The 27,912-nt window shown below is 37.7% G+C and overlaps 3 protein-coding genes across 3 annotated transcripts in view; 2 read left to right on the top strand and 1 right to left on the bottom strand.

Moving 5' to 3' along the window:
- Positions 1–245: 245 nt before the first annotated feature.
- Positions 246–4,321, bottom strand: dhrs7ca (dehydrogenase/reductase (SDR family) member 7Ca). Its single transcript, XM_067429071.1, has 8 exons — positions 4,113–4,321; positions 3,282–3,324; positions 2,494–2,653; positions 1,687–1,799; positions 1,376–1,586; positions 1,198–1,290; positions 671–814; positions 246–543 (listed from the first exon to the last, which is right to left on the bottom strand). The coding sequence occupies exons 2-8, from the start codon at positions 3,297–3,299 to the stop codon at positions 332–334; spliced, it is 951 nt and encodes a 316-aa protein (XP_067285172.1). The 5' UTR covers positions 3,300–3,324; positions 4,113–4,321; the 3' UTR covers positions 246–331.
- A 2,049-nt stretch (positions 4,322–6,370) lies between these two features.
- im:6904045 (protein NATD1) lies at positions 6,371–7,257 on the top strand. The gene is made up of 3 exons (XM_067429069.1): positions 6,371–6,555; positions 6,887–7,002; positions 7,084–7,257. Exons 1-3 carry the CDS (start codon positions 6,390–6,392, stop codon positions 7,201–7,203), a joined length of 402 nt encoding a protein of 133 aa, XP_067285170.1. The 5' UTR covers positions 6,371–6,389; the 3' UTR covers positions 7,204–7,257.
- Positions 7,258–10,276: 3,019 nt separating this feature from the next.
- The window catches only part of LOC137046498 (NACHT, LRR and PYD domains-containing protein 3-like), a 100,898-nt gene continuing 83,262 nt past the window's right edge, over positions 10,277–27,912 (top strand). Inside the window, exons 1-4 of the mRNA XM_067423758.1 lie at positions 10,277–10,958; positions 12,246–12,825; positions 13,477–13,596; positions 19,297–21,222. Coding sequence (XP_067279859.1) covers positions 10,877–10,958; positions 12,246–12,825; positions 13,477–13,596; positions 19,297–21,222 — 2,708 coding nt within the window. The 5' untranslated portion in view covers positions 10,277–10,876. The remainder of the gene's footprint in view (positions 10,959–12,245; positions 12,826–13,476; positions 13,597–19,296; positions 21,223–27,912) is intronic.

Genomic DNA, 27,912 nt, shown 5'->3' with positions numbered 1-27,912 from the left:
GTTGAATTGAAACATGAATCGTGCATTGTTTGTTAAATGATTGTTAGAAGTAGGCCTACTAAACTGAAAGATGATGTTCTTATTACATAGTACAATAATCTTGTGTTTGAAACAATGATTATGTGAACTGAAAATGTGTATAATTGAATGAAATCATGACATTGGGTTTTGAAAATCTACACAGTAGGGCTACTTGGAAAAAAATAGATAGATAGACAGACAGACAGACAGACAGACATCCACCATCTTGCTGATTTATTCATGAAATGATCTTGTGTTTTTAACACTACATCACAGTTATTCCTTCTGTACTTTCACACAGTGTTGTCCTTCAGTCGTTAGACATCTCCACAGCTGCAGTGTTTCTGACTCCGGCTGCCATGATAGCGAAGAACAGGTTGGGGAAGAGAGATCTGACATAGAGAGCTGCTTTAGGGATGATGGAGTGGGCCATTAAAATCTCCTTCTTCTTGCTACTCAGAGCCTTCAGGAGCTCAGAGGCCATTTCTTCAGGGTTCACACCGAGAGACTTCGGCTTGACGTCTGCAGTTTCCAGCCAGTGTCCGAGCAGAAGGTCCAGGGGAATATAGAGGACAATACAAACAAACAAGATGTTATGAGCTACAAACTGTGATCTTTACATTATGAACTGCCAGAGATGTTCACTCACGTGTTGCTGTGTCCTTGTCCTTTGAGGTTGTGCTGGGAGTTTTTATGAAGGTGTGGTTGACGGTGCTGACGGTTATCCCATATTCCTGAACCTCAGCCCGCAGACACTCAAAGAAAGCCTGAACCGCATGCTTGGACGCAGCATCTGAACAATACAGAACACCATACACTGACGCAGATATCTAAATACTCAACATATTCATTGATTTACTGCTGATTAACTGTGTGAACATTAAGGGAATAGTCTTGCTTCCCGGAGAGCAGTTGATTTGAATGATCTCTTTAAGCTGAAAAAGAGCTGCAAGAACCTTCTTCAAACTTTCTCCTGATGTTTTTCATTCAGAAAATAACAGCAAGCAGGTTTGGACCGACATGAAGGCGAGTAAATGATGACAGAATCGATCCCTATAAAACTCACAGGTGATTTATTACTGCTGATTAACTGTATGAACAGGAATAGTTGTGCTTCCTGTAGATCAGTTGATTTAAATGATCTTTAAGCTGGGGAAAAAAAAGTTTAAAACTCACAGGTGGCGCGGAAGGGCACCGTCAGTTTCCCCTGAATGCTGTTGACTAGAAGAATGTGACCTGTTCTTCTGGAGATCAGTGATGGAAGAACACCTGTGAGCGTGAATGAAAGCGGTTAAAAACGCTTGAACACAACGGAGAGTTATTGTTGTAAGCTGTGATGGAGTTAACATTTTACCCTTAACCAGTGTGACGGGCCCAAAGTAGTTGACGTCCATGACAGTCCTGTCCATCTGGAGGGTCAGACTCTGTACAGGAGCCTTCACCTTCATGCTGCTGTTGAAGACGAGGACATCCAGACTGCCGTAACACTCCAGGATCTCAGGGATGATCTCAGGAACGCTTTCCATATTACTGAAGTCCAGCTCCACCAGTTTGGGTGGAAACGTCTAAGCAGTAAAGTTACAACTGAACCAAGTCACCCCACATATTACAACCACAGTCTTGACAAAAACATTCCTGAATGTTTCAGATTAATTCTGCACTCACAAGTGTTGGATCGGATTCACTCATCAGACGCTCAGCAAGAGTCTCCAACTTTTCCCAGTCATTTCCACAAAGGATCATTCTGGCTCCACCAGTATGGAAGAGTTTTGCACATTCTAAAGTTACCACAAGGTAAATAAAACAAGGTTCAACAAGTATATACTACATACACACACACTGATCAGGCATAACATTATGAACTCTGATTATTTCTTCATCACAGCACCTGTTAATGTGTGGGATATATATTAGACAGCAAGTGAACATCTTGTCCTCAAAGTTGATGTGTTAGAAGCAGGAAAAATGGGCAAGTGTAAGGATTTGAGCGAGTTTGTCCAGGGTCAAATTGTGATGGCTAGACGGGTCAGAGCATCTCCAAAACTGCAGCTCTTGTGGGGTGTTCACGGTCTGCAGTGGTCAGTATCTATCAAAAGTGTTCAGAGACATGGGCGGCCAAGGCTCATTGAGACTCGTGGGGAACTAACACAATATTAGGAATACACAATATTAGGAACACACAATATTAATTTTTTTATTTTTTTTCTAGTGGATAACAGTGATCCATTAGTTAAAAGTGATTCACCTCCTCTCCTTCGTCAACTTGCACCCAATAAAATTAAAGAATTCAATATTGAAAGATTTCAAAAATATCAAAATTACTTGCTATCCTGTCAATCCCTCATTGACCAATGGCAACTTTAGCTCTCTATTTTTATCCTGTTCAGTCTTTTAAAGAAATACTTGCTTAAATTACAATAGAGCATATTCATTTTAAAGTCCTGCATGGCAGTTGTTCTGAAAAAGCAGTACCATTTCCGAGTGTTGAGAGTGAATCTGTAATCAGCACCACTTTGTTCCTCACAGTTGTCTTGGCTAAATGCCTGAGTATCAGACTGTAGAGATAAAACACACCAGCTGCGAACACCAACACCACTGAGAGCACAAGCCAAACTGAGGTCACATCCAGCCTCTGAAAGACATTAAAACAAGCCAATTGCATTATTATTGTTTACCGGAATAATACCATAAAAATAAATATTATTTGAACAATATCCTCACTATGCCATTCCAAACCAGTCCTCAAGTACTTGCTTTGTTTCTAAAGCAAACACTGAGCACCATAATGGTGACTTCAATCTAAACTATTATTTTCAACAAAACATCTGTTAATTCTCAATAAGAGCTTCTGTAGGCGTCTGACAGAAATAAAGTCATTCAGGTAAGTAACGTGTGAAGCTGGTATTATTCCAACCAAAATTCAACGTCTGTCGGACATTGGAGCTTGTCCAATGTTGCGTTTGGACTCGATTTTCATTTTCAACCAAAATGACATCTGACTGAAGTTGGATTAGTCATAATGACGTAGTGCCTGCTGGGGAGTCTCAAAAGCAACAAAAAGATAAAACAAACACACTCACTCACACACACACACACACACACACACACACACACACACACACACACACACACACACATCTATATCCATATTCCATTCAAATGGACTATATATATATATATATATATATATATATATATATATATATATATATATATATATATAGTCCATTTGAATGGCATTCTGTATTTTGTGTTCTCACCATAATATCACTTACCATGGCGAAGGTTTCAATAACAGGAGACCTTAAACAATAGAAAAAGAATATACATTAATATTAATTAATGCCATTCATAAAGTCATGGATTGACTTTGGACTTTGTTGACATAATAGTTTAAATTCACATGTTACCAAAAAAGAAAGAAAGAAAGAAAAAAGAACATTGTCTATGTTACCAAGATCTAGTCTATACATAAAAAAAGCTGTACAATCACAAAGTTAAACTCTCTAAAGTTTATCATGGAAGCTCTGTGTTCAAACCATTACTCCATGTTGAGAAAAGCTCTAAATATATTCCAGCCTAGAATTAGCCGGGAATTCCCAGCCTACATTTGGATAACTTCAGGACTGACTAAGCCCATTCACACCAATTATAACTATAAAGATAACCATAAACATAAAGTTCTAAAAATCGTTCTCAATATTAAAATTTAGCAGTTCACACCACAGCTGTGACGATAACGGCACAGAGAAACGATCGTTGGAATCAATTTCAGAACGATTTTTTTTCTCCAGCTGATGAACTATAAAAACAGCCAACCAGAATCCAGCTCGAGCATTTAAAGTGATCGACAGACAAAGCACGAGTTTACAATAAACAGAACGATATCATCCATTGGTGTGGAGGCTAAGTTATCATTATCGTTCTTGGTGGGAACAGGCCTTAAGAAACAAAAACAAAAAATCAATAGTTATATTTTGGTGATATAATTAACAACACTGAAGTAACATGTTTTGAACACAGAACATCAAATCAGCACAAGTCACAGTCAACACAAAGACAGAGCTCATATATTGTTCTTCATCACTTACTAGCACGAGTCTTTTGGCAGCTCTGATGTAAACGTGTCTTTTAGGATTAGAAATCAGTCTCAGTGATCATCTCCACTCGTGTCTCTGCTCACTCACTCACTCACTGACACACACACACACACACACACACACACACACACACACACACACACACACACACACACACACACACACACACACACACACACACACACACACACACACACACACACACACACACCGTGCTTTTAATAGCGCACAGCTGAAGCTCGTATGTTTTATATAGCAACACGAGAAACTGTTGTTGTGCTACTAGGGGGTTGAGACTGATCATTTTCTATTATTTTTTTAAAGAGAAAGTATTCCCCAGATAAGTGAAAATCACTTTTAACTCTCTCCAAGGAATGTTTTATCCAAGCACACACACACACACACACACACACACACACACACACACACACACACACACACACACACACACACACACACACACACACACACACACACACACACACACACACTTCATATAAAAAGTTAGTTTGTTCCAAAGGAAACTTTGAAGATTTCAGAAATGTTGCTTTAAATTAATGGCCACAAAAAAAGTTTATAAAAGTAGAAAACAAATCTATATCATATTTACACACGAAACACAAGTGACAGCTCACATATTTAAAGGCAAAAAAAAAAAAGTTCCAAAGTCAAGAAAATTCCAGAATGAATTTGGTTGCTGTTAGTCAAAGATGATCCTGAAATTAGTATATAAGCATTACTATATTACTATATTCAATGTGTTTTTACCTCTCAAACTTAAATATTTACATAAAGTCCATGTTTGTAATACAGTAGTATCTATTCGGTGTGTTTTCAAAACATCAAATATATGAATATATTACAATTATAACAGCCATGAGGTTTTGTTTGCTGGCAATAGAGTACATGTTCTCGCTGTATATGACTGAATCTATGCTGCAGTTGAGCTTTATAAGGGTGAGTTACCATAATAATCTGTGTACAGTATCACATGCTGTATTCAATGTCATCCTTCTCCTTTCTTCTGATGCGTCTTTAATCAATCTGATTTTCATTTCTTTGACAGTTTCTTAAGTTTAAAGTATAAGTGGAAAGATAATCCGCTTTGGAATGCAAAACTCTCCTAAAAACAGTCACATCCCTTTGTATTGAGAATATTTTTGTTTTATGTAATTTTAGGCATAACATTAAATATGTTTATTTGTAGAAATCTGAATTTCAGTGGAGGTAAGAGTCAGTAGCCTATATTTTCAATTAATAGCTCTATAGAATTGTGTATAAATAATATTTTGCATTGTTTAAGATTTAACATTAATCCAGAGGATTTGGAAAAATTACGCTAGATATACATTCAGGGCCGTTTTAACTTGTTTTTAATCTTTCAGAAATAAAGCAGAGTCATCTGCCAACTGAGTACAGCGAAGAATATTTTTTATGCTTTATTTGAACATTCAGTTTAACAAAATTAGAACATAACAATAATTATGAATAACATCAATAAAGGGGAACAAAACTAACAAACATGAATAAGCAATACCAGCTCAAAATAAAACAAAGTAGCACAAAAAACAAAGAAAAGGGAAAAAGAGGACATTACACAAATTAATAACAATTACTAAGAGAAATTATTATGTTCTGAGAGCGTTTTTTTAAGTGATAGTGAAATTGTATAATGCTTTATCTCTTGTAACAATACTACAAGGACAGGTTTACAATACGCAAATTTACATTTATGATTGTAAAATCTACATCGAAAGAGAATTAGGTTTATTATAAAGCAGACATTTGATCTGTTTTTAAAATAAATAAATAAATAAATAAATAAATAAATAAATAAATAAATAAATAAATAAATAAATAAATAAATAAATAAATAAATAAATATCAAAGGAAGTATAATTGCATGACCATTTGTTTTTAAGAAAGTATTTGACAGGATAAATGTTATGGAGTAATTTAAAAGATATTTCTTTAACTTTGTTTATAAGGAAAAAATCTATGTTGAATGGACCATATATTTTTCCAATTTAAATGATCAAAAAGGTTGTTCCAGTATGAGACTGCAGGAGGGGCAGAGACAATGTTCTCAAGAAATAGAGATCTTATTTTATAATTTCTCCGGTTCAGGAAAAATAGTTACTCCTAAAGAAAGAGTATTATTTCTGAAAAGCATGCAGGGGTCAGATAGAATAGCGTCCTCTCCCGGAGTTACAGGAGGTGAGAGTACAGCGCCTCTGCTGTGTGCTCAGTGTTTGGTGACGTCACATCATGGCGCGACATCTACTGTCTCGAAACTTGTTTGGGTTTACTCGAGGATATCAGGACAGCAAACGACTCAGCAAACACACATGCTGTGGAGGCACTGACCCCTCGAATCTGAATGTGATTCACGACAGACAGAATCAGCGTTTCACAATCACTCTCGACTCCGGCGGTAAGAGAAATAACATTAATTCTGTCTCAAACCCATCTGAAGATCAAAACAGAGGATTCACACGCGCTGTCCACTAGAAGCAGTGAGTAGTGCAGTACTGCAGTACACTAGATAGACAGCAGCAGCACTCTAGGTTATCAGACAGACTCAGTCCTGTGTGTGATTTTATGACACTGATATCAATATTCTCTGTCGGTCGTGTGAATCAGGAGCAGTGAGTAGTGCAGTACTCCAGTACATTAGATAGACAGTAGGTTATGAGTCAGACTCAGTCCTGTGTGTGATTTTTATGACACTGATATCAATATTTTCTGTCTGTCGTGTGAATCAGGAGCAGTGAGTAGTGCAGTACTGAAGTACACTATCAGTCATGATCAGGTGGAGTTGATGTCTACTGAGGTCCCTCAGTCACACAGGGGTAAAGGTGTAGCTGCACGCCTGGCAAAGGTCAAACCACTCTTCATCTTCCTCAGTTCCTCAAGTTTACCGTTTTCTGTGACTCAATAATCAATGTGTTTTCTTCTTCAGGCGGCTCTGGATTTCGTGGTTGAAGAAAATCTGAAAGCGAGGATATCCTGTTGGTACATTAGGAAATATGTGGATGAAAATCCACATCTGAGATACCAAACTCACATTGAAGATCAATAAAGACAGAATTAAAGGACAACTCCGCTGAGAAATGAACCTAGGGGTAATTAACAGATGGTTACCGAGTAGATCGTTCTCTGGGATGCGTTTTAATGAAAATAGAACTTAAAGAGTTTTATCTTTAAAAACAGATTAGCTTATAACGCTAGTCTATGGAGCACAGGGTAGACACAGGGTGGTAAAATGAAAGTTTATACCACTAACAAGGCTCAAAATAGCCTCACACTAACACGGTAGCATAATGAGGGTCCCTACATGCAAACCGAAGCATTGAGAACTTTGTAAGTGTACAAACAGTTTAATAAGAAGATACTTTATAAACACAGTGCCTTACGCGTTCACGGACAGCAGCCATCTTGGAAAACAGTCTCGATGAATCGATCCACGAGCGCTGTTCTAAGTGAGCTGGTCGATAGGAATTAAGTTTGTGAAATGTAATAACATGGACATTTTTAGTTTTATTTATTTATTTTCTCTGTTGCGTTCAGTGTTTTCTTCCGGAAACAACGGACCATATGAGATTCCAAGTCACAGTTCATCACTTAGCAGAGCGCTCGTGGCTCGATGAGTCGAGACTGTTTTCCAAGATGGCGCCTGTCCGTGAACGCGTAACGCAGTATGTCTATAAACTGTCTTCTTATTAAACTGTTTGTACTCTTACAAAGTTCTCAATGCTTCGGTTTGCATGTAGGGACCCTCATTATGCTACTGTGTTAGTGTGAGGCTATTTTTAGCCTTGTTAGTGGTATTAACTAGCGATTTAATTTCACTACCCTGTGCCCCATTGACAAGCATTATAAGCTAATCTGTTTTTAAAGATAAAACTCTTTACATTCGATTTCCATGAAAACGCATCCCAGAGAACGATCTACTCTGTAACCATCTGTTATTACCCCTAGGTTCATTTCTCACCGGAGTTGTCCTTTAAACCCACAACACCTTCAGATTCTACCTCAGTTTTTTATTTTATGATCATTGTTTAGAAGTTTATCATGTTAATCTTGGACTAAATCGGCCACCGTAGGAGTTAAAAGGAAATCAGTCATTTAAATCCCCCAAACAGAGCTTTTCTGTGAAAAGAAACCTGTATACTATTAGGTGTTTTACCTAAACATGTCCAATCTGGCAACCATATGCACACAAGCTCTCTCGCTCACGGACGATCTGAAAACACCAATAAACAAGTAAGCTGCATTTTATCAATCTCCATTCGAGATGTTCTGCTTAAAGTGTCATTCAGCCTGCATTTTAGACTTGTCTTTTATCGTCAACGATATTGCATGTTTATATGACGTTAGTCACAATGTAGGCTAACGTTACGCGGTGACTGTGATGTAGCCTAATCTGAAATACAAATAGGCAAAAACATCATAGGAAACACCATACTTCAGTTCTCAAAAATATAAATATATAATTTCTATTTTTACAAAATGATTTGCCTTGTCAAATGACTATCGTTTTAACTTATATGGTGGAAACGGTGACGTTTGCTAGAAGGATCGAGTGAACGATCTAAGCAAAGTATCTACAGTTGTATTTTGTAATACAAAATAATATTAACCATTGGCATTAGACACACTATTTAGTTTTGTATGGTACTTGGAGTTTCCTATTGTTACTGTACAAGCATCTTGTGTTATCTAGACAATGCTGTCTCTCTAAGAAACGTTCAATTTAATCAGAAATTGTTTAAACAGTCAATAAGTGGATAAAATCGCTACTTACTGCTTGTAGGAATATAGTTGTCACTTTCTTCAGTTTAAGACGCTGAGCGAAGCTTGCTTGAAATGGGCCGAACAAACGAACGATCTTGAATTAAATTGTTGTGGTATCCGATTATAAACATCAACCATGACTGTCGACATTTTTTTATCTGTGGGAAGGGTAGAAAAGTCCTCACGTCTCCTGAACACCCTGGAACATGAAGTGTGTCCATGCGAGCAGCTTGTTTACCTGTAGTCTCGATGATTCGCTCCATTTCCGCCTGACACTGAACATTTTTGGACAGATGCAAATGTTGGGGGCGTGCATATAAATGATCCCCAACGCTTGCGTCACGGTTGGGTTTATGTTGAGAAGCACTTATTTTTTCATGGTGTTTTTGATTCACGAGATTTACATAAGGAGGAGGCAATAATGTTTCAGACTCACAGTATGTGATGTTCATGTACTGAACTCTTATTATTTCACTATGGCAAGGTTAATTCAATTTTTCATTCTGGGGCACCTTTAATGGGAGACTTTCACATTCATATTTCAAATTCTTGTTTTAAAAATAAATTCAAGATTTATTATTCGATTTTGTGTAATTGCACAAGTAAAAAGGCAATCAGAGCTCATAACATTGTAAGCAGATGTGTTGTATAAAATAGCACCCTTGTGCTTTTGTTTGTTTTGTTCTTGTCCTCTGGCACTGTTTTTATTTTATTTTAATTACTCTGTATTTTTCCTTTGAATTAATATAATAATCAGTCTCATTGTATTGTTCTGGTTATGGCATTAATAAAAAGAAAAAAGAAAAATCTGAACTTTGGCGTATATTGCTGGTGTCACGTGGTGAAGTGACGTATGGGAAACCTCGAGGCCAGATTAATTTAAAAATAGGGTCTACTTTTTTTGTTTCACAAAATGTAGTTTTAAGAGTTTTTCTGTTGATAATGTAGCTGTTTAAAGCCCAGATATGTGGTTTATTTATTAAGAGAGTTCCTGAAAATGTGATCTGGTGTTTCGGATCCAGCGTCGCTCAGTGCTCGTTAACCCCGGCAATATGATATCATTCGTCTTGTGTAGAATCAGATCGGGCGATCTTTGGTCTCATTGATCTAATTTATTCCCTGCTTAATTGTTTGGCCGAGGGCAAGTGAAGTTTCATAACTTTATTTTTTGTAGGCTTCTTAACTTTAGTTAACTTTTTAGCAGGATTGGATATATGTGACTTGGGTCTGTGCATCTGTCCAATCAGCTGCTGGTTTTCATTTATATCAGTATTGCTAAAGAAAGTACGAAAGTGGAGCACAAAAACGGAATCACTACACGCATTCTACTGGATAATCCTTCCTGAATTACATTTTTAAATACCATTAATAGTTGAGCACAAAACTGATGCTTGCGTGCGCAGTAAATCACTTCTGTGAGATAATCACAGATACACGTGAGGAAACGGCAGCCCGCGAGCTCCTTTTAAACATGGTAGGATAGGCGTCTCAATGAGCGTGTATGCCAGTTTAGTGGTTAAATTGGGCCGGGGCTCTCAGGCACATAAGCGTGCTCGTTTTTGTGTCCTGATGTGCCTGCAGTCAGTTGCCTACTGCAGACATCTGAGCTGAGTGTCGCGTAAAGAACAGTTCCTAACGGACTTGTGTCCTCGAACTTGGCAAGTCTGAATTTGGACGTGGGACAGGCGGAAGTACCTATTTCGCTTCAATTGCTCCATTTATTTGCGCGTACAATTCGCTTTATTGGCGCGAATGGATTCAAAATGACGATTTATTCGCTTCATTCGCGTCTGGTTTGAACGCCCCATAACAGTCGCTCCAGCGGCCTTGCTCAGCTCTTCAACACTCGGTCCTTCTCTGCTTCACGCTACAGTAACGTTAATAATCACATCCATCATCATGATTTCTGCCAGAGTCCTATCCCGATTCTTTCCCAACGGCTGTGAGGTGAAGACCATATGTCTCAAGATGCTGAGCTCAAACTTGGCATCATCAAACTACGCCTTTGTTTTGAACAGACGCCCTCTAGCGGACGGAAAGGTAGCCTAGTGCAGCTTTAATAATACTTTTTTTTTTTTTTTTTTTTTTTACGAATCCACATTTTATTGCATGAATACTTCACAAACATCAAGATTCCTGTATATTTTGGTGTTCCTGCTCTTCGACAACTGTCCCACTCTCCTCAATGACACCATGCTGAAAATACTGCACAAGGATGGATAGATTGAGAGATAGATGGATGGAGAGATGGGTAGATGTATGCTAATTATTTTTTTATTCTGAGAAGAATACTTAGTAATTTCTTTATTAATTTTTTAAGTAAAACCTCTCGAGCTTTAGTCCAGTCAGTACAGTTTCACAAGCGAGTTTGTAGAGAGCACGTAGGTCACGTCATCACTTTTTGTGTTTTCAAAGTGAAACCGAAAGCAGCATGACGACTTCAAGATCAGAAATGTATTCATAACTTGTAACGGTAAGTTTGTTAAAATGTTGCACAGCTACAAATGTCAATAGTGTTTGCAATAATAATCAATGTAATATCTATAGCATATAAGTTAGATCAGAGCATTTGCGTCTAAACATGTCGAACTCAAACAGACTAAAGCTAATCGCTACTTCACGGTGGAAACTAACACTAAACGTGGCCTTTACAGGCTGTATTCGTGATTGTTGTGCTGTTACCCGAAAAGAATAATAAACTAAATAAAACTATTGATATGAATACAGAAACAAGTAAAAGAGCTAAACATATTAGACTAAGAACAAGGCCATAACGTCGTGTCTTGAACATGCACACATTCGCTCTAATAAGTCAAAAGCAAAACACGTTGATCGTTCATCACATTCAGTTATGAATTACATTGATTGAACACGTAAATTATTGCATATTTTCAATTAAAAAGGGCAAAATTCCATAAAAAAGTTGATTAGTTCACATCACACGTTATATCCCAGCTAACAGGAAATGTTCTCATAACTTTGGCTAATGTTTTGGCGAGGCTCTCTATGTACAAACGTTCTCAGTAACAAACGTTGTTTAATTTTTTTTTTTAATTTATAATTCAATGTTATCTGCAAACACTTAAGTTATGATTTTATAATCTGTTGTTTACATTGGGACCAACAATTTTTTTTTTTTACTGGCATACTGTCCTTGGATATGTGGTCCGCATAACTTAGGGAATGCCACACACACACACACACACACACACACACACACACACACACACACACACACACACACACACACACACACATACATTACCAGTATTAAAAATATCTCACACAATGCAACGTTTTATTCTTTTCTTTTTTTCCATCATACAGGCCTGAAATCAAATCTGTTATCTAGAAGGAATCAAAAACCTGTCTGTAAAATGAGTGTGTGTGAGGAGAGAGAGAATAAAGAGGCGTCTGTTCACACTCAGAGAGCAGCATCTCCAGTGTCCAGCTGTGTGTCCATGAAGAGTAACAACTCCATGATCATTCCCCCTAAATTCAGTGATGGGCCATCTTCAGGATCCAGCTGTGTGTCCATGAAGAGTAACAACTCCATGATCATTCCCCCTAAATTCAGTGATGGGCCATCTTCAGGATCCAGCTGTGTGTCCATGAAGAGTAACAACTCCATGATTATTCCCCCTAAATTCAGTGATGGGCCATCTTCAGGATCCAGCTGTGTGTCCATGAAGAGTAACAACTCCATGATCATTCCCCCTAAATTCAGTGATGGGCCATCTTCAGGATCCAGCTGTGTGTCCATGAAGAGTAACAACTCCATGATTATTCCCCCTAAATTCAGTGATGGGCCATCTTCAGGATCCAGCTGTGTGTCCATGAAGAGTAACAACTCCATGATTATTCCCCCTAAATTCAGTAATGGACCTGCTGTGACCTCTGACCCTGTGTGAGTATCAGTCACTATCTGCTAGAGCTGCACAATTCAGTATAAATTGAGAATCATATATTTATTTTTTGTTTCAAATAGAGATCACAGTTGTCCCACAATTCTGAATAGACGTCTGAGAAAAAAATGTGTACTTTGGTGAATGGAAACGGAGCAATGAGATTACTCTTTACACACATGATACTCTTCCCAACTGGACTAGTTGCCTTTTTTTTCCGGCTAACTGAGTTCACTTAAGCGCGAGGCTACAGCTAGCCGTCTAAAACACTATTTAGGTGAATTTAAACAATGGCTAAGTGGCTAAACACATCTCGTTGTCATGTAAGGGCCCTGTTCATGTTGGACAGACATTTTAATTGCATTTTGTGTCTGTTAAGAGGAACAAAGACACCCTTTTCGTGTATGCCCTCTAAGCTGCCGGTTTAGCTTGGGGGGGGCTCTGGCCATTAACTGTAATAGCTCCGTGTTGCAAGCACCAATCCGGTTCGTTTTTTTCTTCTTCTATAGACTGTACTCACAAAGGTGTAACGATCCAGATTAACTTAAATTCCCCGGAGTTGACCTTCAAAGATACACAACTGATTTTCTCTTTGTCTTTAGTTGTTTAATTAACATTAATGTTTTCCTCTGAAATATCTCTGCTTTTCTCAGTATCATCAAGAGGAATAGAAAGAGAGCAGCATCTCCAGTATCCAGTGAGTCTATGAAGAGTAACAAGCCCATACATCATCCCATTGATCTCTATAATGAAGCCGTGTCCTTTGACCCTATGTGAGTATATTCATGCACACTTAAATAATTCATTACCCTTACTTAATTTTACATTTATTTCATTGAAAGCAAACAATTTGGATTGCATCAACTGCATTACTTTTGTTTTGTTAAACTAAATCTTCTTTTACTGTAATTTAATTAAATTTAATAAAAGTAAAAGGTATATTTTGTTAATTTTAGGGGTGTCCCCCACTAAGGATTTACACATTCGAATCAGAATTGTCAGATCTTTCTATAGTCGAATCATCTATGATTATAGATCATAGATCTATATCTTTTATATCAACTTTTAATAAAGCGATCAAAACTGCCTTTCAACTGACAGACAAACTGGCAATGGCTTTCTTATTTAGGTTTAAATAAAAGGTAATGTGGGGGATAAACATTCGTAAAGCGTTTTCTCATTTTAAAGCCGCGATCGACATACAGAACATCACACAAATATAAAAGAACATTTTGATAAATAAACCTAAAAAAATACCTGCCTAGAGAGGAAAAAACTTTGAGTGCGTTTACATGCAGGTTCTTAAACGGTTAGTTCACCCAAAAATGAAAATGATGTCATTAATTCCTCACCCTCATGTCGTTGGACACCCGTAAGACCCTCGTCCATCTTCAGAACACAAATGAAGATATTTTTGTTGAAAGCTGACGGCTGAGAAAGGCTTCAGAAAGGCCTTCATTGGGATTCAGTTCATTCCCACTGACCCACTCACAAGACCCATAAAGGCACTAAAGACTTTCGTTAAAACATTGGTTTATAGAGTTCAGCCTTCATGCAGCTATGCATATTGCAGCCATTGGGTACTATTATTGCCATCTAGTGGCTACTGAAAATTATTAATTTTATACCAACATAGGTCACCAGATGTCACCAAAGTCATCACATTTTTAGGGTTTGGCTCTCTGAACATACTGGAATTGTTTGTTTCACTAAAATTAAGTTACTAATAAATATATAAAAATAAATATTTATTAAAATTTATTAAATAAAATAGTTATGTTTTACATAATGGTACTTTTAGTGGTAAATAAATTCAAAAATTCAAAAAAAAAAAAAAAAAAACTGCATCAATGGATAGTTTTTATATTATTGAAGATATTGATATAACATTTATTTAAAAACATTTTTTGAGGTCACACCTCAGACCCCCGTAGACAAAAGTGTCCACTAAGGACCAATTAAGGGCAGATAAGTGAAGGTCTTTTTAAATGCATCCAGACAGAGTAAACAGCGTTTTGCATGAAATAAGGACATATATAACAAACACCGACTCTTTTAAGACCCAGACAATTGTAAAGATGTGTTCTCTCTTCTCGTGCAGCAGAAGTAGAAGAGGTTCAGTCTAAACGCTGCATCTGTAACTGCATGGGGGATAATATGAGCCGTAAATCTCCCGCTGACACGCGCATGCTTTAAGATCACAACTGACCTAACATTTGGAAAACCCAGAGTCAGATATGGACATTATTATCAGATATGGACATTATTATTATGTCACTTTTACTTATTGACGGTTTATTAATAAAGTAATGTAAATGCTGTTTACTGGTTTGCATGTAAATGGGGAAAACTGGTTATTTCAATAAGCAGATATTTGTTTCAGCTTACTGGTGTGCATGTAAACGCACGCACACACACACACACACACACACACACACACACACACACACACACACACACACACACACACACACACACACACACACACACACACACACACACACACACACACACACACATTCTGCATTTTTACTTTCTCAAAAAAACATCATTTAGTATGTTTTTAAGGCCATTTGAATTATGAGGACATTTGATATGTCCTCATAAACCACATTTATAGTGTAATACCAGTGTAATACCCATGTAGTTATACAAATTTGTGTCCTCATAAACCACATAAACAGGCTCACACACACACACACACACACACACACACACACACACACACACACACACACGTTAAAAATATTTATTGAACGCTTCTTTCTTTTCACGTTTCTTTTTACAGAATTATCATAATTAAAGGCTGTATATAACTTAATATAACCGTACAAAACCAGCAGTTCTGTGTGAAATTAGACATTGAGCACCCCCTTATTGCCAAAATGGTATGATCCTTGTTTTATAAAATCCGCAAAGATTTGGCTTTTAGATCGGTGCTCGAATCTGTCTCCGCATATAGATGCATGGAGTCTTCGACTATTCGGGGTCACCTCAGTTAATTTTATTTAGTTTATGCTGCTTAATTTAAAGTGGACCTATTATACCCATTTTTACAAGATGTAATTTAAATCTCAGTTTTCCTCTGAATGTGTCTGTGAAGTTTCAGCTTAAAATACCTCACAGATCATTTATAAACCTACACAGCAAAAACTCCAGTGTTAAATTAACTCTCCTGAGAGTACATGTGAGACCACACTCAAGAGTGTTAAAGTGTTAAAATAAGAGTGTTAAAGTAACACTGAAGCAGTGTTAAAGTTAATAAGATAATTAACTGATTATTGGCAATTATTGAAGATACCTGATGATAACAAGCAGAATCACCAAATGAGAACATCACAATTCACAAGTGGACATATTTTCCATTTGTAATTGCAAAGCAACTCACAGACAAAGTGTGTTTATCCAAAAATCATAAAAAGAAAATTTATAGATAATTAGATGTTGATGATTTATGGTTCATTTGAAGTCACCATTGTGGAGGGAAGCGTTTGCTTTAGTTGGGCTCTTGGTCTCCGTACGTGTGTTTTTGCGTTTCTTAGGCTGCTGTAACTGTGTGTGTGTGAAACACAAGAGTAGTGGCTGAGAAAGCAAAGCTAAAGTGACATCAGGTGTTGTCAGCTCCTTGTTGATGATAACTAAATCATCAGAAAGTGTGCATCTGATATTATGGTTTTATTTGGTACAATAGTAATTTGTTTATAGCCTCTGCAGTATTGGCACCAATAGCCTTATCCTGAAGGATGATAAAGTACATACACCCAATGTTTTGAGAAAATATTTCCCATGATCACACACAGACATCAAGGTTTGGCCTATGTTTCACAACAACGGTGCCACAAAAACGCTTCCTGCTGCAATGCATGATGGGTGGCTTCGTAGTACAAAACTGATGCTTGATTGTCACCATTGTTGTGAATCATAGGCCAAATCTTGATATCTGTGTGTGACCATGGGAAATATTTTCTCAAAACATTGGGTACACATACTTTTTTCCTCATCCTTCAGGATAGGTGGTCCTTTTATTGCTATTGGTGCCAATAATGCAGATTCACAAGATTATAGAGGCTATAAACAAATAACTATTGTGCCAAACAAGAACACAAAAAACGACATCAGATGCTCACTTTCTGATGATTTAGTTATCATCAACAAGGAGCTGACAACATCTGATGTCACATTAGCTTTACTTTCTCAGCCACAACTCTTGTTTTAAACACACACAGTTACAGCAGCCTAAGAAACGCTAACACACGTACGGGGACCAAGAGCCCAACTAAAGCAAACGCTTCCCTCCACAATGGTGACTTCAAATGAACCATAAATCCTCAACATCTAAACCTCTGTTAATTCTCAGTAAGAGCTTCTGTAGACGTCTAACTCTGACAGAAATAGTCAAAGTGTGTCTTATATCTGTGATTAAGGGCAGCACAGTGTCTCAGTGGGAAACACTGGCTCCTCACAACAAGAAGATCCTGGATTGAATCCTGAGCCAGAGAGTCTTTCCTTCAGGTCTGGTTTCTCTCATGATCCAAAAATGTGTGAATTACAGATGATAAGTTGTCTAAAGTGTCTAAAGGTGTGAGTGAAGTTTCTTTTATTTTTATGATTTTCGGACAAACACACACTGTCTGAGTTGCTTTGCAATTACAAATGGAAAATATGTCCACTTGTGAATTGTGATGTTCTCATTTGGTGATTCTGCTTGTTATCATCAGGTATCTTCAATAATTGCCAATAATCAGTTAATTATCTTATTAACTTTAACACTGCTTCAGTGTTACTTTAACACTCTTATTTTAACACTTTAACACTCTTGAGTGTGGTCTCACATGTACTCTCAGGAGAGTTAATTTAACACTGGAGTTTTTGCTGTGTATGTTGTAAATATAAATTTCTGACTACAGTCAGGAACAGGCTGTTATCGTGCATGTGCCTTTAAATGCAAATGAGCTGCTGCGCGCCACCCCCTCTACATTTCCTGCCTAAGTTGGATCCTCTGCCAAATACTAACAAGACATCTGCTTGGTTTTGATTATCATCTATATTAGTGCTGGGCGGTATTCTGGCTCATAACGAATACTGGTATTTATTTTTTTCTCTGTCCTTCAGTGATTCTTGTTAACAGCAGGTGTTTTCAGTTATCACTTATTATTCTCTTAATTATCTCATGAACTTCAACAATGCTCAATTACTCTAACACTCTGTAGTGTGTACACTCTTCAGTGTTCATTTAAAACTGAAGATTTTGCTGTGGGGTTAAAAGGGTTAAAGGGGTTAGATGAAAAAACCCACAGAGGGAGACGTAAATTAACGGTAAGCAACTGTAAATTAATTTATGGAAGAGTACTGTAAAAACTGCAATTTACGGAAACCAGAGCTGCCAGTAGATTACCGTTAAATCAAGGAAAAACAGTAATATACTGTAAAACGTAACAGTCAGATTTACCAGATGAATCAAGATATTTTTGCTGAAATATTAGTGAAAGTTATAAAAAAAAAGGTTGTGCAAAGTCAGTAACTGATAAGGAGAGTAAATATTAAAATGACCTGTGTTTATGTGTTGTTGCACAAGATGATATAGAAGCGATCTTTTAGTTGAATTCATTAGTTTTGTGGGTGACCATTGCGGTGAAGAGTAGAGCCTGTGCTTCAGTCCAGGGTGAGCAGAGAAACATTGATGATATGCTGCCTGATGCTTTATTTAACGGCAGTGACTGTGTTTGCTGATGCAGTTATGAGCCGTTTGTTGAGTAATTTATCACATACGTGTGTGCTATTGCTCACAACGAACCGCAAAGATTGAAGTTAGTCATGTTTCTTCATTCTTTCACTACTACACTTTAAAAGTGTGAAATGACGCAAATAAAACAAGTTCACAGTACAAACACCGTATAAATACTTGTTTTAAAATTAGAACTGTTTGAAGCGATCAGTTTTCCAAATGAACAGCTACCTTTCATGATATTCTTACTATGTTATGGATATATACCGGATATGTTATTCGGTAACATACTGTAAAAAAGGAGAGCTGTATATAAATAGTAGAGGGCTATAAATTAACAATACATTGCTGAAAACCACAGCTGCCAGTAAATCCCCGTTATTTTACGGCACAATTTTTTATAGTTTCTAAACCATGAAACCATTCCTCTCCCGTATCTGACAAAACCAATTCAGGTACTGAAGTTTCTACTAACAAGCTGATGAATCAGGTGTGTTTGATTAGGGAGATGTACAAATTGTGCAATACTGAAGGGGGAACAGAATCTTGAGAAACTTTATGTCAGGAAATAAACTGGCCACAATACATTTATTATATGTAAAAAAAAAAAGAAGGTATATTAAATAATCACATCTCCTTGTGGTTGTGGTATTATTTTTTAAATACAATCATTCCATATCAAAAATATTTAAATATTATCTTTATTTTGATTAAGGTCTTGTCTGTTAATGTATTTATGTATTTTCAGTGGTTGGAGAGCTGCCCAGATCAGAGATGTGTCCTGTCTCAGCACATCCTCCTCCTGTCAGAAACTCTTCAGTCCTCACGACACAGACTCTCTCGACTCTCACCAACCAGTGCATGTTGATCTGCAGAGAGTCAAAAACCAGCATAAAACCAGCATGAAGAGCAGATATGAGCGCGTATTTGAGGGAATCAAACTACAAGAGAATCAGACGCTCCTGAACAGGATTTACACACAGCTGTACATCATAGAGGGAGAGAGTGAAGGAGTGAATGAAGAACATGAGGTGCTACAGATGGAGAAAAGCTACAAGACACTCCAAGACACTCCGATCAACTGCAATGACATCTTTAATCCTTTACCTGAACTAGGATATGAGGAGAAGAGAAGAGAAAAGAAAGATAAAATCAAGACTGTTCTTACTAAAGGCATCGCTGGAATCGGAAAAACCGTCTCTGTGCAGAAGTTCATTCTGGACTGGGCCGAGGGAAAAGCCAATCAGGATGTAGATTTCATGTTTGTGCTTCCATTCAGAGAGCTGAACTTGATTAAAGATCATCGGTACAGTCTTCACCGACTTCTGCTGGACTTTCATCCTGAACTTCAAGATCTGGACTCAAAGATTTATGATGAATGTACTGTTGTGTTCATCTTTGATGGTCTGGATGAAAGCAGAATAACGCTGATGTTTTCAGACAGTGAGAAAGTTCATGATGTGACTGAGACTTCATCAGTGGGTGTGTTGATGTCAAACCTCATGAAAGGAGATCTGCTTCCCTCTGCTCTCCTCTGGATCACCACCAGACCAGCAGCAGCCAATCAGATCCCCTCTAACTGCATCAACCGTGTGACAGAAATTCAGGGATTCAATGACCCTCAGAAGGAGGAATATTTCAGGAAGAGAATCAGTGATGATCATCAAGCCAGCAGAATCATCTCACACATCAGAAGAGCAAGAAGCCTCCACATCATGTGCCACATACCCGTCTTCTGCTGGATCTCAGCCACTGTGCTTCAAAACATCCTTAATCAAGATCTCAGTGCAGAAATCCCTCAAACTCTGACTGAGATGTACATCCACTTCCTGCTCATTCAAACTAGTATGAGGAACCAGAAGTATGAAGAGAGTGATCCGGTGAAACTCCTGCAGTCCAACAGAGATGTGTTTGTGAAACTTGCTGAACTGGCTTTCACTCAGCTGATGAAGGGCAATGTGATGTTTTATGAGGAGGACCTGAGAGAGAGCGGCATAGACGTCACTGACGCCTCAGTGTATTCTGGGATCTGCACTGAGATCTTTAGGGAGGAATCTGTGATTTATCATAGGAAGGTTTACAGCTTTGTACATCTGAGCTTTCAGGAGTTTTTTGCAGCACTGTATGTGTTTTTCTGCTATTTACACAAGAACAGTGACGTTCTGAAAATGTTCCTGTCAGGAAAGTCCAGAACTCAGTGTGGGAATGTTCCTCTGGATGTGTTTCTGAAGGGAGCAATGAATAAAGCCTTGATGAGTAAAAATGGACATCTGGATCTTTTCCTTCGGTTTCTTCATGGCATCTCACTGGAGTCCAATCAGAGACTCTTACAGGATCTGCTGATTCACACAGAGAACAACCCAGAGAGCATCAAGAAAATAATCCACAATCTCAAACGAGGTCAAAAAAACAATGTCAGTCCTGAAAGATGGATGAATCTCTCACACTGCTTGATTGAGATGAAGGATAATTCTGTTGTTAAAGAAATGCAGACATTTTTAAACTCTAAAACAAAAACAAAAAGTCTTTCACTTGCACAATGCTCAACATTAGCAAACATGATCCTGATGTCAGAGGAGGTGATGGATGAGTTAGACTTTATGAAGTACAACATCAAATCAAAAGAGGGGAGATGGAGACTGGTACCTGCTGTGAGGAACTGCAGAAAAGCTATGTGAGTGTGAATATCTAAAATATTACAATATGAACATAATGTGAAAGAAGTGATTAAGGATTTTTTATAGTCATTCCAAAAGCATGGTACATGAGCTGGAACAAAATTTGAAGCTGAGGTTAGGTAAAAAACACTCAAGAATAAACAACGACACATAAATAAATACAAACAATACCAATCCTACACACACATATACACATTAAAGAGGTGATTAATTGAGAAATCAACTTTTCCTTGAGTCTTTGATATATAAAAGTTAATTGTGATATAAGAATATCCTCTAAGTTTTGGAACTCAAACTTTTTTTATTGACAGCAGGCCCAGAAAATGAGAGCTCACAAATATATATTGATCAATGACGTAATAGAACGGGGAAACGCCCTCTCAGATATATATGTACACCTGCTTCTGTAGCCCCGCCCACCGACTCGTAGAGCGAAACTGATTGCGCGAGCAATAAACATACCGAAGATAGCAAGATATTACGCTGTGCCTTGTTTGCTTCATTTCACTGTGGAATCGTTTGTAAATAAAACATAGGTTGATGCTGGATTTGCAGACATACTGAGTTTAAAATGGCTCTGTGGTGTGGCAGAATTGATTTCTTACAGCATCTGGAAAGAAGCCGTTGTTTGACCTGGTTGTTCTAGTTCTGATGCTGCGCAGCCTCCTGTCTGAGGGTAGAGGGACAAATAGTCTATTGGCAGGATGGGAGAAGTCTTTTATAATGCTTATAGCCCTATTCCTGCCTCTGTTTTTACATACATGACAGATTTCACATAGGAGATGCTCACAAACCATGTGATCTCCATGTGTTTTTTCTACATGTGAAATTCATGTTTTGTTTTTTTAAGGACAAGCTACCAGTAAATCTAGTTCAATTCTGAGGGAGTTCATGTTGATCTAGTCCAGTGTTACTCATTGAGCGGCTCGCGAGCCTTATGCGGCTCGCCAAGCTTTAATTTGCGGCTCGCCAAGCTTTAATTTGCAGCTCGCATTATATCACATGTGATGCGTATCAATAGTACGAGTGTGCAATCTCGTGGAATGTATATGAGTTTTGGTGTGCATATGCTATGCAGTTTTTTGCGTGCATATGATACGCACTTTATGGCGTGTATACGACACACTCTTGGATGGGGGTGGGGGCTTCATGCGTATAATAGGCGTATCATATGTACGCCAAATACATTTCACGACGCTAAGTTAGGACGATTCTAACAGAGAAACCGCCTCACCAATGAACATTTTGCATCCCTCACAAGGATTGCAAAGACAAGCTAAAAATACAACATGAAGAAAGTCAAGGAAATGCATGCATGCTTCCGCTCATCCCAGCATTAATGTAATCCTGCTTTTTTGGATGGCGGGAGGCTTCGGCTTCGTCCCGTCTTTTTTAGTCCGCGTGTTCTTCAATCCGCAGCGGCACGGAGCAGAGCGCACGTCAGAAGCAGAGGTGTGTGTGTGTGTGTGTGTGTGTGTATACATATGAGCCTCTGTAGCAGATATATGCACCTTTAGTAAAAATAAAAGTTAAGACATCTGTTATTTATTTTTCTCTTTTGCGGCCAAGTTTTATTTTCACAAAAATTTTCAGGCAAATTAGTAAACTTTTGTCTACTCTAATTTCACAATTTTTAACTGAAAATATTGTTATCTAATTTTTTAGCCTTCAGAACATCTTAAAATGCACATATGTAGATCATAGAAATCAAAATGTTCTCACGCGGAGCATGCCCCCCGAACCCCCCTAACATTTTGGATCTCTGTAATTATAAACATTATTGGATTCAAATATTACAAGTAAAGTATGAACATGCAGTAAGGGGGGAATATTTGCTTTATAAGTAATAAACAGCGAATATCGTATGGGTATGCATGCTTGTAACCTACTAGTTAATGCCGCAATTTGGACAATACACTATGTTACCATTTTTTCCATAGGCTACCCTCACTGGGGGCTAAGCTCCCAAAAAACGAAAATCCTAGAAACGCCCCTGCTTTGCAATAAAAGTGGCTCTCCTATTGATTTTGTGCTATCAGTGCGGCTCTCATGAAAAAAATAGTGAAGACCACTGATCTAGTCAGTAGGACATTTACATTAGGAAACCATATTAAAAAAATTTAGACACTCAACTAATAATAATTTCAATAATACAGTTCTGTATAGAAAAAGAAACAGTTTATAAGAAATAATTTTTGAAGTGTCATACATATAGTATTCATAAAATATGGCTTTTAATATAGTAATTTTTATTTGCTTGGCTTTCCTGTGGTAATGATCAGATGGTGAATGGTCAACCATTTTTTTCTGATAAAGTTTTTTTTTTTAGAGGAAGTGTATGTAAGCTTGTGGCCAAAACTGGTACTGCCCCTCCCCCCGCTCCTCCCCCTGACTTGAGGTTGCCAGATTGGCTGCAGGATAGGGATGGCTCGATACCACAATTTTGGCTTCTGTACGGTACCACAATTTAATACCGAAGTACCGATATTGAAACAATACCACACAGTCGGATATTAGTGCGGGTATATTGCGCGATAATAGTAAATTAATCAACAAAGATTATCACATCAAATCAGTCATTTGTAAACTTTCTTGTGAGAAATAATTGTAGCAAAAATCTCTCAAAATTAGCAAATTGCATATGGTTTCAAAAGACATTGCACCTACACTAAAGCAATCTGCATGCTCCAATTCAACACTTTCAAGTTCGTTTCGGGATGGCTAATAAAAATCTAATTTGAATATGGAAGCGATTTTATAGCATTTCGTAATAACAGTTACATGGGATATGAGCTCATACCAACGACACACACAAGCCTGTAACTTAGAGCTCGCACATTCCAAATTGTTTCCCTAAACAGTCAAATTCACAAAATTATGTAAAAATGTCCATCTTTAGTGAGTATTCACATAAACAGTCAGTTGTGTCTAGGGCTGGGACAACAAAAAATACGTCGACGCAAAATATGCGCGTCGATTCGTCAGACTGAAAATAAAGATGGCGGCGCCGGAGAGTAGTAGCAACCATAGATGTACATAATAAAGTATATTATGTAATTAAGTATATTATTTATTAAGTATGGTAGCAACACGAGTGGCTCCTCAGACTTTCAGAAGTGCAAGGCTTGCGGGTTGGCCACAGTCTATGGGGTTGGCGCGCGGTGCGCACGGAGCATCACAGGCATGCGCGCACGCGTTTTGTTGTCACGGCTACATAAACACATTTCTGCACACAGGAAGACAGATGTTTTGGTAATATTTGATGTATTTTAATCACAAAAAACAATTTTTGCATCAAGTGAAAGCATCGGACACATTGGCTACGTTACCTACATAATAAGCTGTTTTAAATTTAAAATGTTCAATGTCTAATCGCGCTGATGTGACCGAGGGTATCCATCCTCTAAGTGAGCAGTTTCATCCCAGGACTATTCTGGTTTTAAACGGAGTATTGGCGCCCGTAATGCACTCTACATGTAACTTTTTTCACTGTCATGCCGCGGATGCGCGTGGCGTTTCTGTTGCGTGTCAGCCACGGGGCTGCGTGGCGTTTTCTCTGCCTTTGCACACTAGAAGCGTGTCTGACGCGGCGCTGCTGCTGCTATTGATGCGGAGGGAAGCCCTATTCCTAATGTTAAACATAAATAGCCTACTGATACAGCAAAGACAACGTCGGGAGTAGCCACATATCTATGGTATTGACGGCAAAATAGGCTACAGAATATTTCGTTCTGTATTGACATTTGCAATATTTCAAAATCGATAATTGACGTTTTTTATTATTACAATTAGGCCTATATCTGCATTTATGTAAACCTACAGACTTTCAAACATGAAAATGTAATTTAATAATATGTATTCGTGTCAAAATGATATATAAACATCTTTTCCTATTCTATTTTGCCTGGAGACGCTCCCAACACACGTGAAAAATAGGCGCTCTTCTATTTCCAGCATGCACGCGTTTTCCGCGCGTCACAGGCAGTGTGCAAACTCCAACCTGTTAACATGTGAGCCGAAACAAAAACGGACACGCCACGCAGCCGAGACGCTCACGCTTGCAGTGTTTCCCCGGATTTGATTAACCAACTTGTTGATATTTAATCGATGGGCATAGCCTGTAGGCTGAGTTGCATACATAGAAAAATCGTATATGTTTCTTTGTTGTAGGTTAATACTTATTTATTTGTGTGTGTGTGTGTGTGTGTGTAGCCTACTTTATGTTTTCAAGGTTTTATTGAATGCATTGCTCTTGTATAGTCTTACTTTGGAATTTTAAGAGCAATAAACATATATTGCAATGTTAAGGAATTCGTTTTTTCATTCAGATAATTAAATCAACATGTATAAATTGCTATTAGGCAATTAATGGGGAGATAATCGGTAATCGAATCGTAACCGAATCGGACAGGAAAAATTAATCGTTAGATTAATCGATGCATCGAAAAAAATAATCGCTAGATTAATCGTTTAAAAATAATCGTTTATCCCAGCCCTAGTTGTGTCTAACACAAATGTAAATAGTGCAATAGTACCCCTGCAAATATAATGAGATCTAAATGTCATTGGTTGAAATGAAAGCTGGAGATTTTGTTATATTCGATCTTATGTTATTTATGTGTGTTGATCAGTTTAAAAGAAAATAAATCTCTAAATGAAATGGTTTGAATGATGCACTCACCTGTTGATCTCTTAAGAAGTCTTAAAGTCAGGATAGTGACAGATGCTTGGCTAGGGTTGATGGTTCTTCATCAGTTTTATAAGCAAATTTTACTTCTACTCCCCTCTTTAATAATTACACAGTAAATTCGTCTAAATTACTCAAATTGAAGAGAATTTTACTCTATACCAGATAACATTTGGTCCCTCTCTAAAAAGAGTATAAGTTACTCTATTGATAGAGCTGTGTTTCCAGAGTTAATTATGCTCAATTTAGTGATAATATTTTACTCTTTCCTGTGATATTTGACTCTATTTAGTGTTTAACTCTCGTACTATTTTACTCAGTTCAGAGCCACCAGAAATTGACTCTTCTACATTTTAACTCTTTTCAGAGGAACTTCAAATTTACTCTGCCACAATTTACTTCCCCTCAAGAGTTGTTTATCATCAATTATGAGTGAACAATCAAGAATAACTAACTCTATTCCGAGTTACTCCATTCATGTTTTACCCTCAAAAACCCCAAAATATAAAATAAAAACTTGCTTTTTAGTCTGAAAATAAAACCAACAAACTGTATACTTATGTCTCACTATTTTATTTGTCATGCACCTGTTTAAACAATCTTATATAAACACTTAATTCACTTATGATCGTAAAAGAAATAATAGATAGAATATCCGATGACTCTTTGGGTCGTGCAGCATCTTCTGGTGATAGGCCAGTGTTAACCTCATCTTTTCCTTTACCACTGCCTCATCAGCTGTATGCTTCATCAGGGCAATTGCTTCTTGACACTGACATTCATCGTTCAACCAGCTCTCTTCTTTGTAGGGATCCCGGTCAGCAGTTGGCCCACCTGAAAGTGTTTAAGACAATATGAAAACCACATTTGTAGTTCCCTTTCTTTCCAAAGCACAACACATTCATACCAAAACTAGATACATGACATGGGCCTGGAAAAAAGGTTTTTTATTTATTTATTTGCTCTAGAATAGTCTGGCAAAGAGCCCATTCAAACCCATTTCCAATCCGTCGAAATCGCAGCACCAATCCGAAACTTTGGGGTGAACCTTACATGATGACAACAGCACAGTGACGGTGAAGGAAGCAGATTTTGTACATTACAAAGATCAATGCCGCCACTTGTTCGAATCAGCTATCGCGTCTGTTTTAAGCAATTTAAACTTTTCCTTTTTGTTAACTCGAGCAAAGAACAACACTCGGCTACCAGATGTGGATTAACGTTACACCGGATACTTTGATGAGGAGGATGTTGAGTGTGATCATGTGCTAACACCACACAGCGGCTCTGGATCTGACCTTTCTGTGCTTTTCCTCACACTAGATCTAGTAAAAATTGTAAATAAATAACTAGCGTAACTATGCTCAAGTCTGAAAATGTTCTAACACTTCTGAAATGACTGAATTTGAATAAAGTTTGTGAGACACAATTTTCTTAAGACTCATCAATATTATATTTTCAAAATATTGCAAATCGCATTCAAATCGCAATACAAATGCCTCACAACGGGGGCAAATGCGGTCAGAGCTTGATGTTTTCTGTTCGACTGTCAATCCGAGATGTTTCAGTTGGTCTGAGATACTGTTAGTTTCCAAATTTTGCAAAAGCGTGGCGTGAGCATGGCGTTTCTGTTGTGTGTCAGCCACAGGGCAGCTGCGTGGTATTTTATATGCCTTTGCACACCAAGAAGCATGTCTTACATGGCGCTGCTGCTAGTTCACGTACAGGGAAGGCCTAGTATTCATGTATACTTCAAGTTAAACATAAACATACAGCAAAGACAATGTCGGCAGTATTGACCATACTATGGTATTGACGGCAAAATAGGCTGCAGAACATTTTGTTTTGTATTGATGTGCAATATTTGAAAATAGATAATTAGTATTATTTATTTAAATCAGTTATCTGCATTTATGTCAAATCCTAAAGACTTTCAAACATCAAAATATAATTTATTAATATGTATTCATGTCAAAATGACAAACATCTTTTCCTATTG

This window comes from Pseudorasbora parva, chromosome 2 (assembly GCF_024679245.1).
Source record: "Pseudorasbora parva isolate DD20220531a chromosome 2, ASM2467924v1, whole genome shotgun sequence".
In the NCBI taxonomy this organism is placed as follows: domain Eukaryota; kingdom Metazoa; phylum Chordata; class Actinopteri; order Cypriniformes; family Gobionidae; genus Pseudorasbora; species Pseudorasbora parva.
This window is presented reverse-complemented; position numbering and strand designations above follow the sequence as displayed.

Coding starts and splice junctions, on each gene's coding strand:
- dhrs7ca (XM_067429071.1), bottom strand. Junction 1,800..2,493: donor ACTCTCAACACTCGGAAATG/GTACTGCTTTTT, acceptor TGGTAACTTTAG/AATGTGCAAAACTCTTCCAT. Junction 815..1,197: donor GGTGCCCTTCCGCGCCACCT/GTGAGTTTTAAA, acceptor TGTATTGTTCAG/ATGCTGCGTCCAAGCATGCG.
- im:6904045 (XM_067429069.1), top strand. CDS start 6,390: ATGGCGCGACATCTACTGTCTCGAAACTTGTTTGGGTTTACTCGAGGA. Junction 6,556..6,886: donor AATCACTCTCGACTCCGGCG/GTAAGAGAAATA, acceptor CGTGTGAATCAG/GAGCAGTGAGTAGTGCAGTA. Junction 7,003..7,083: donor TAGCTGCACGCCTGGCAAAG/GTCAAACCACTC, acceptor TTTCTTCTTCAG/GCGGCTCTGGATTTCGTGGT.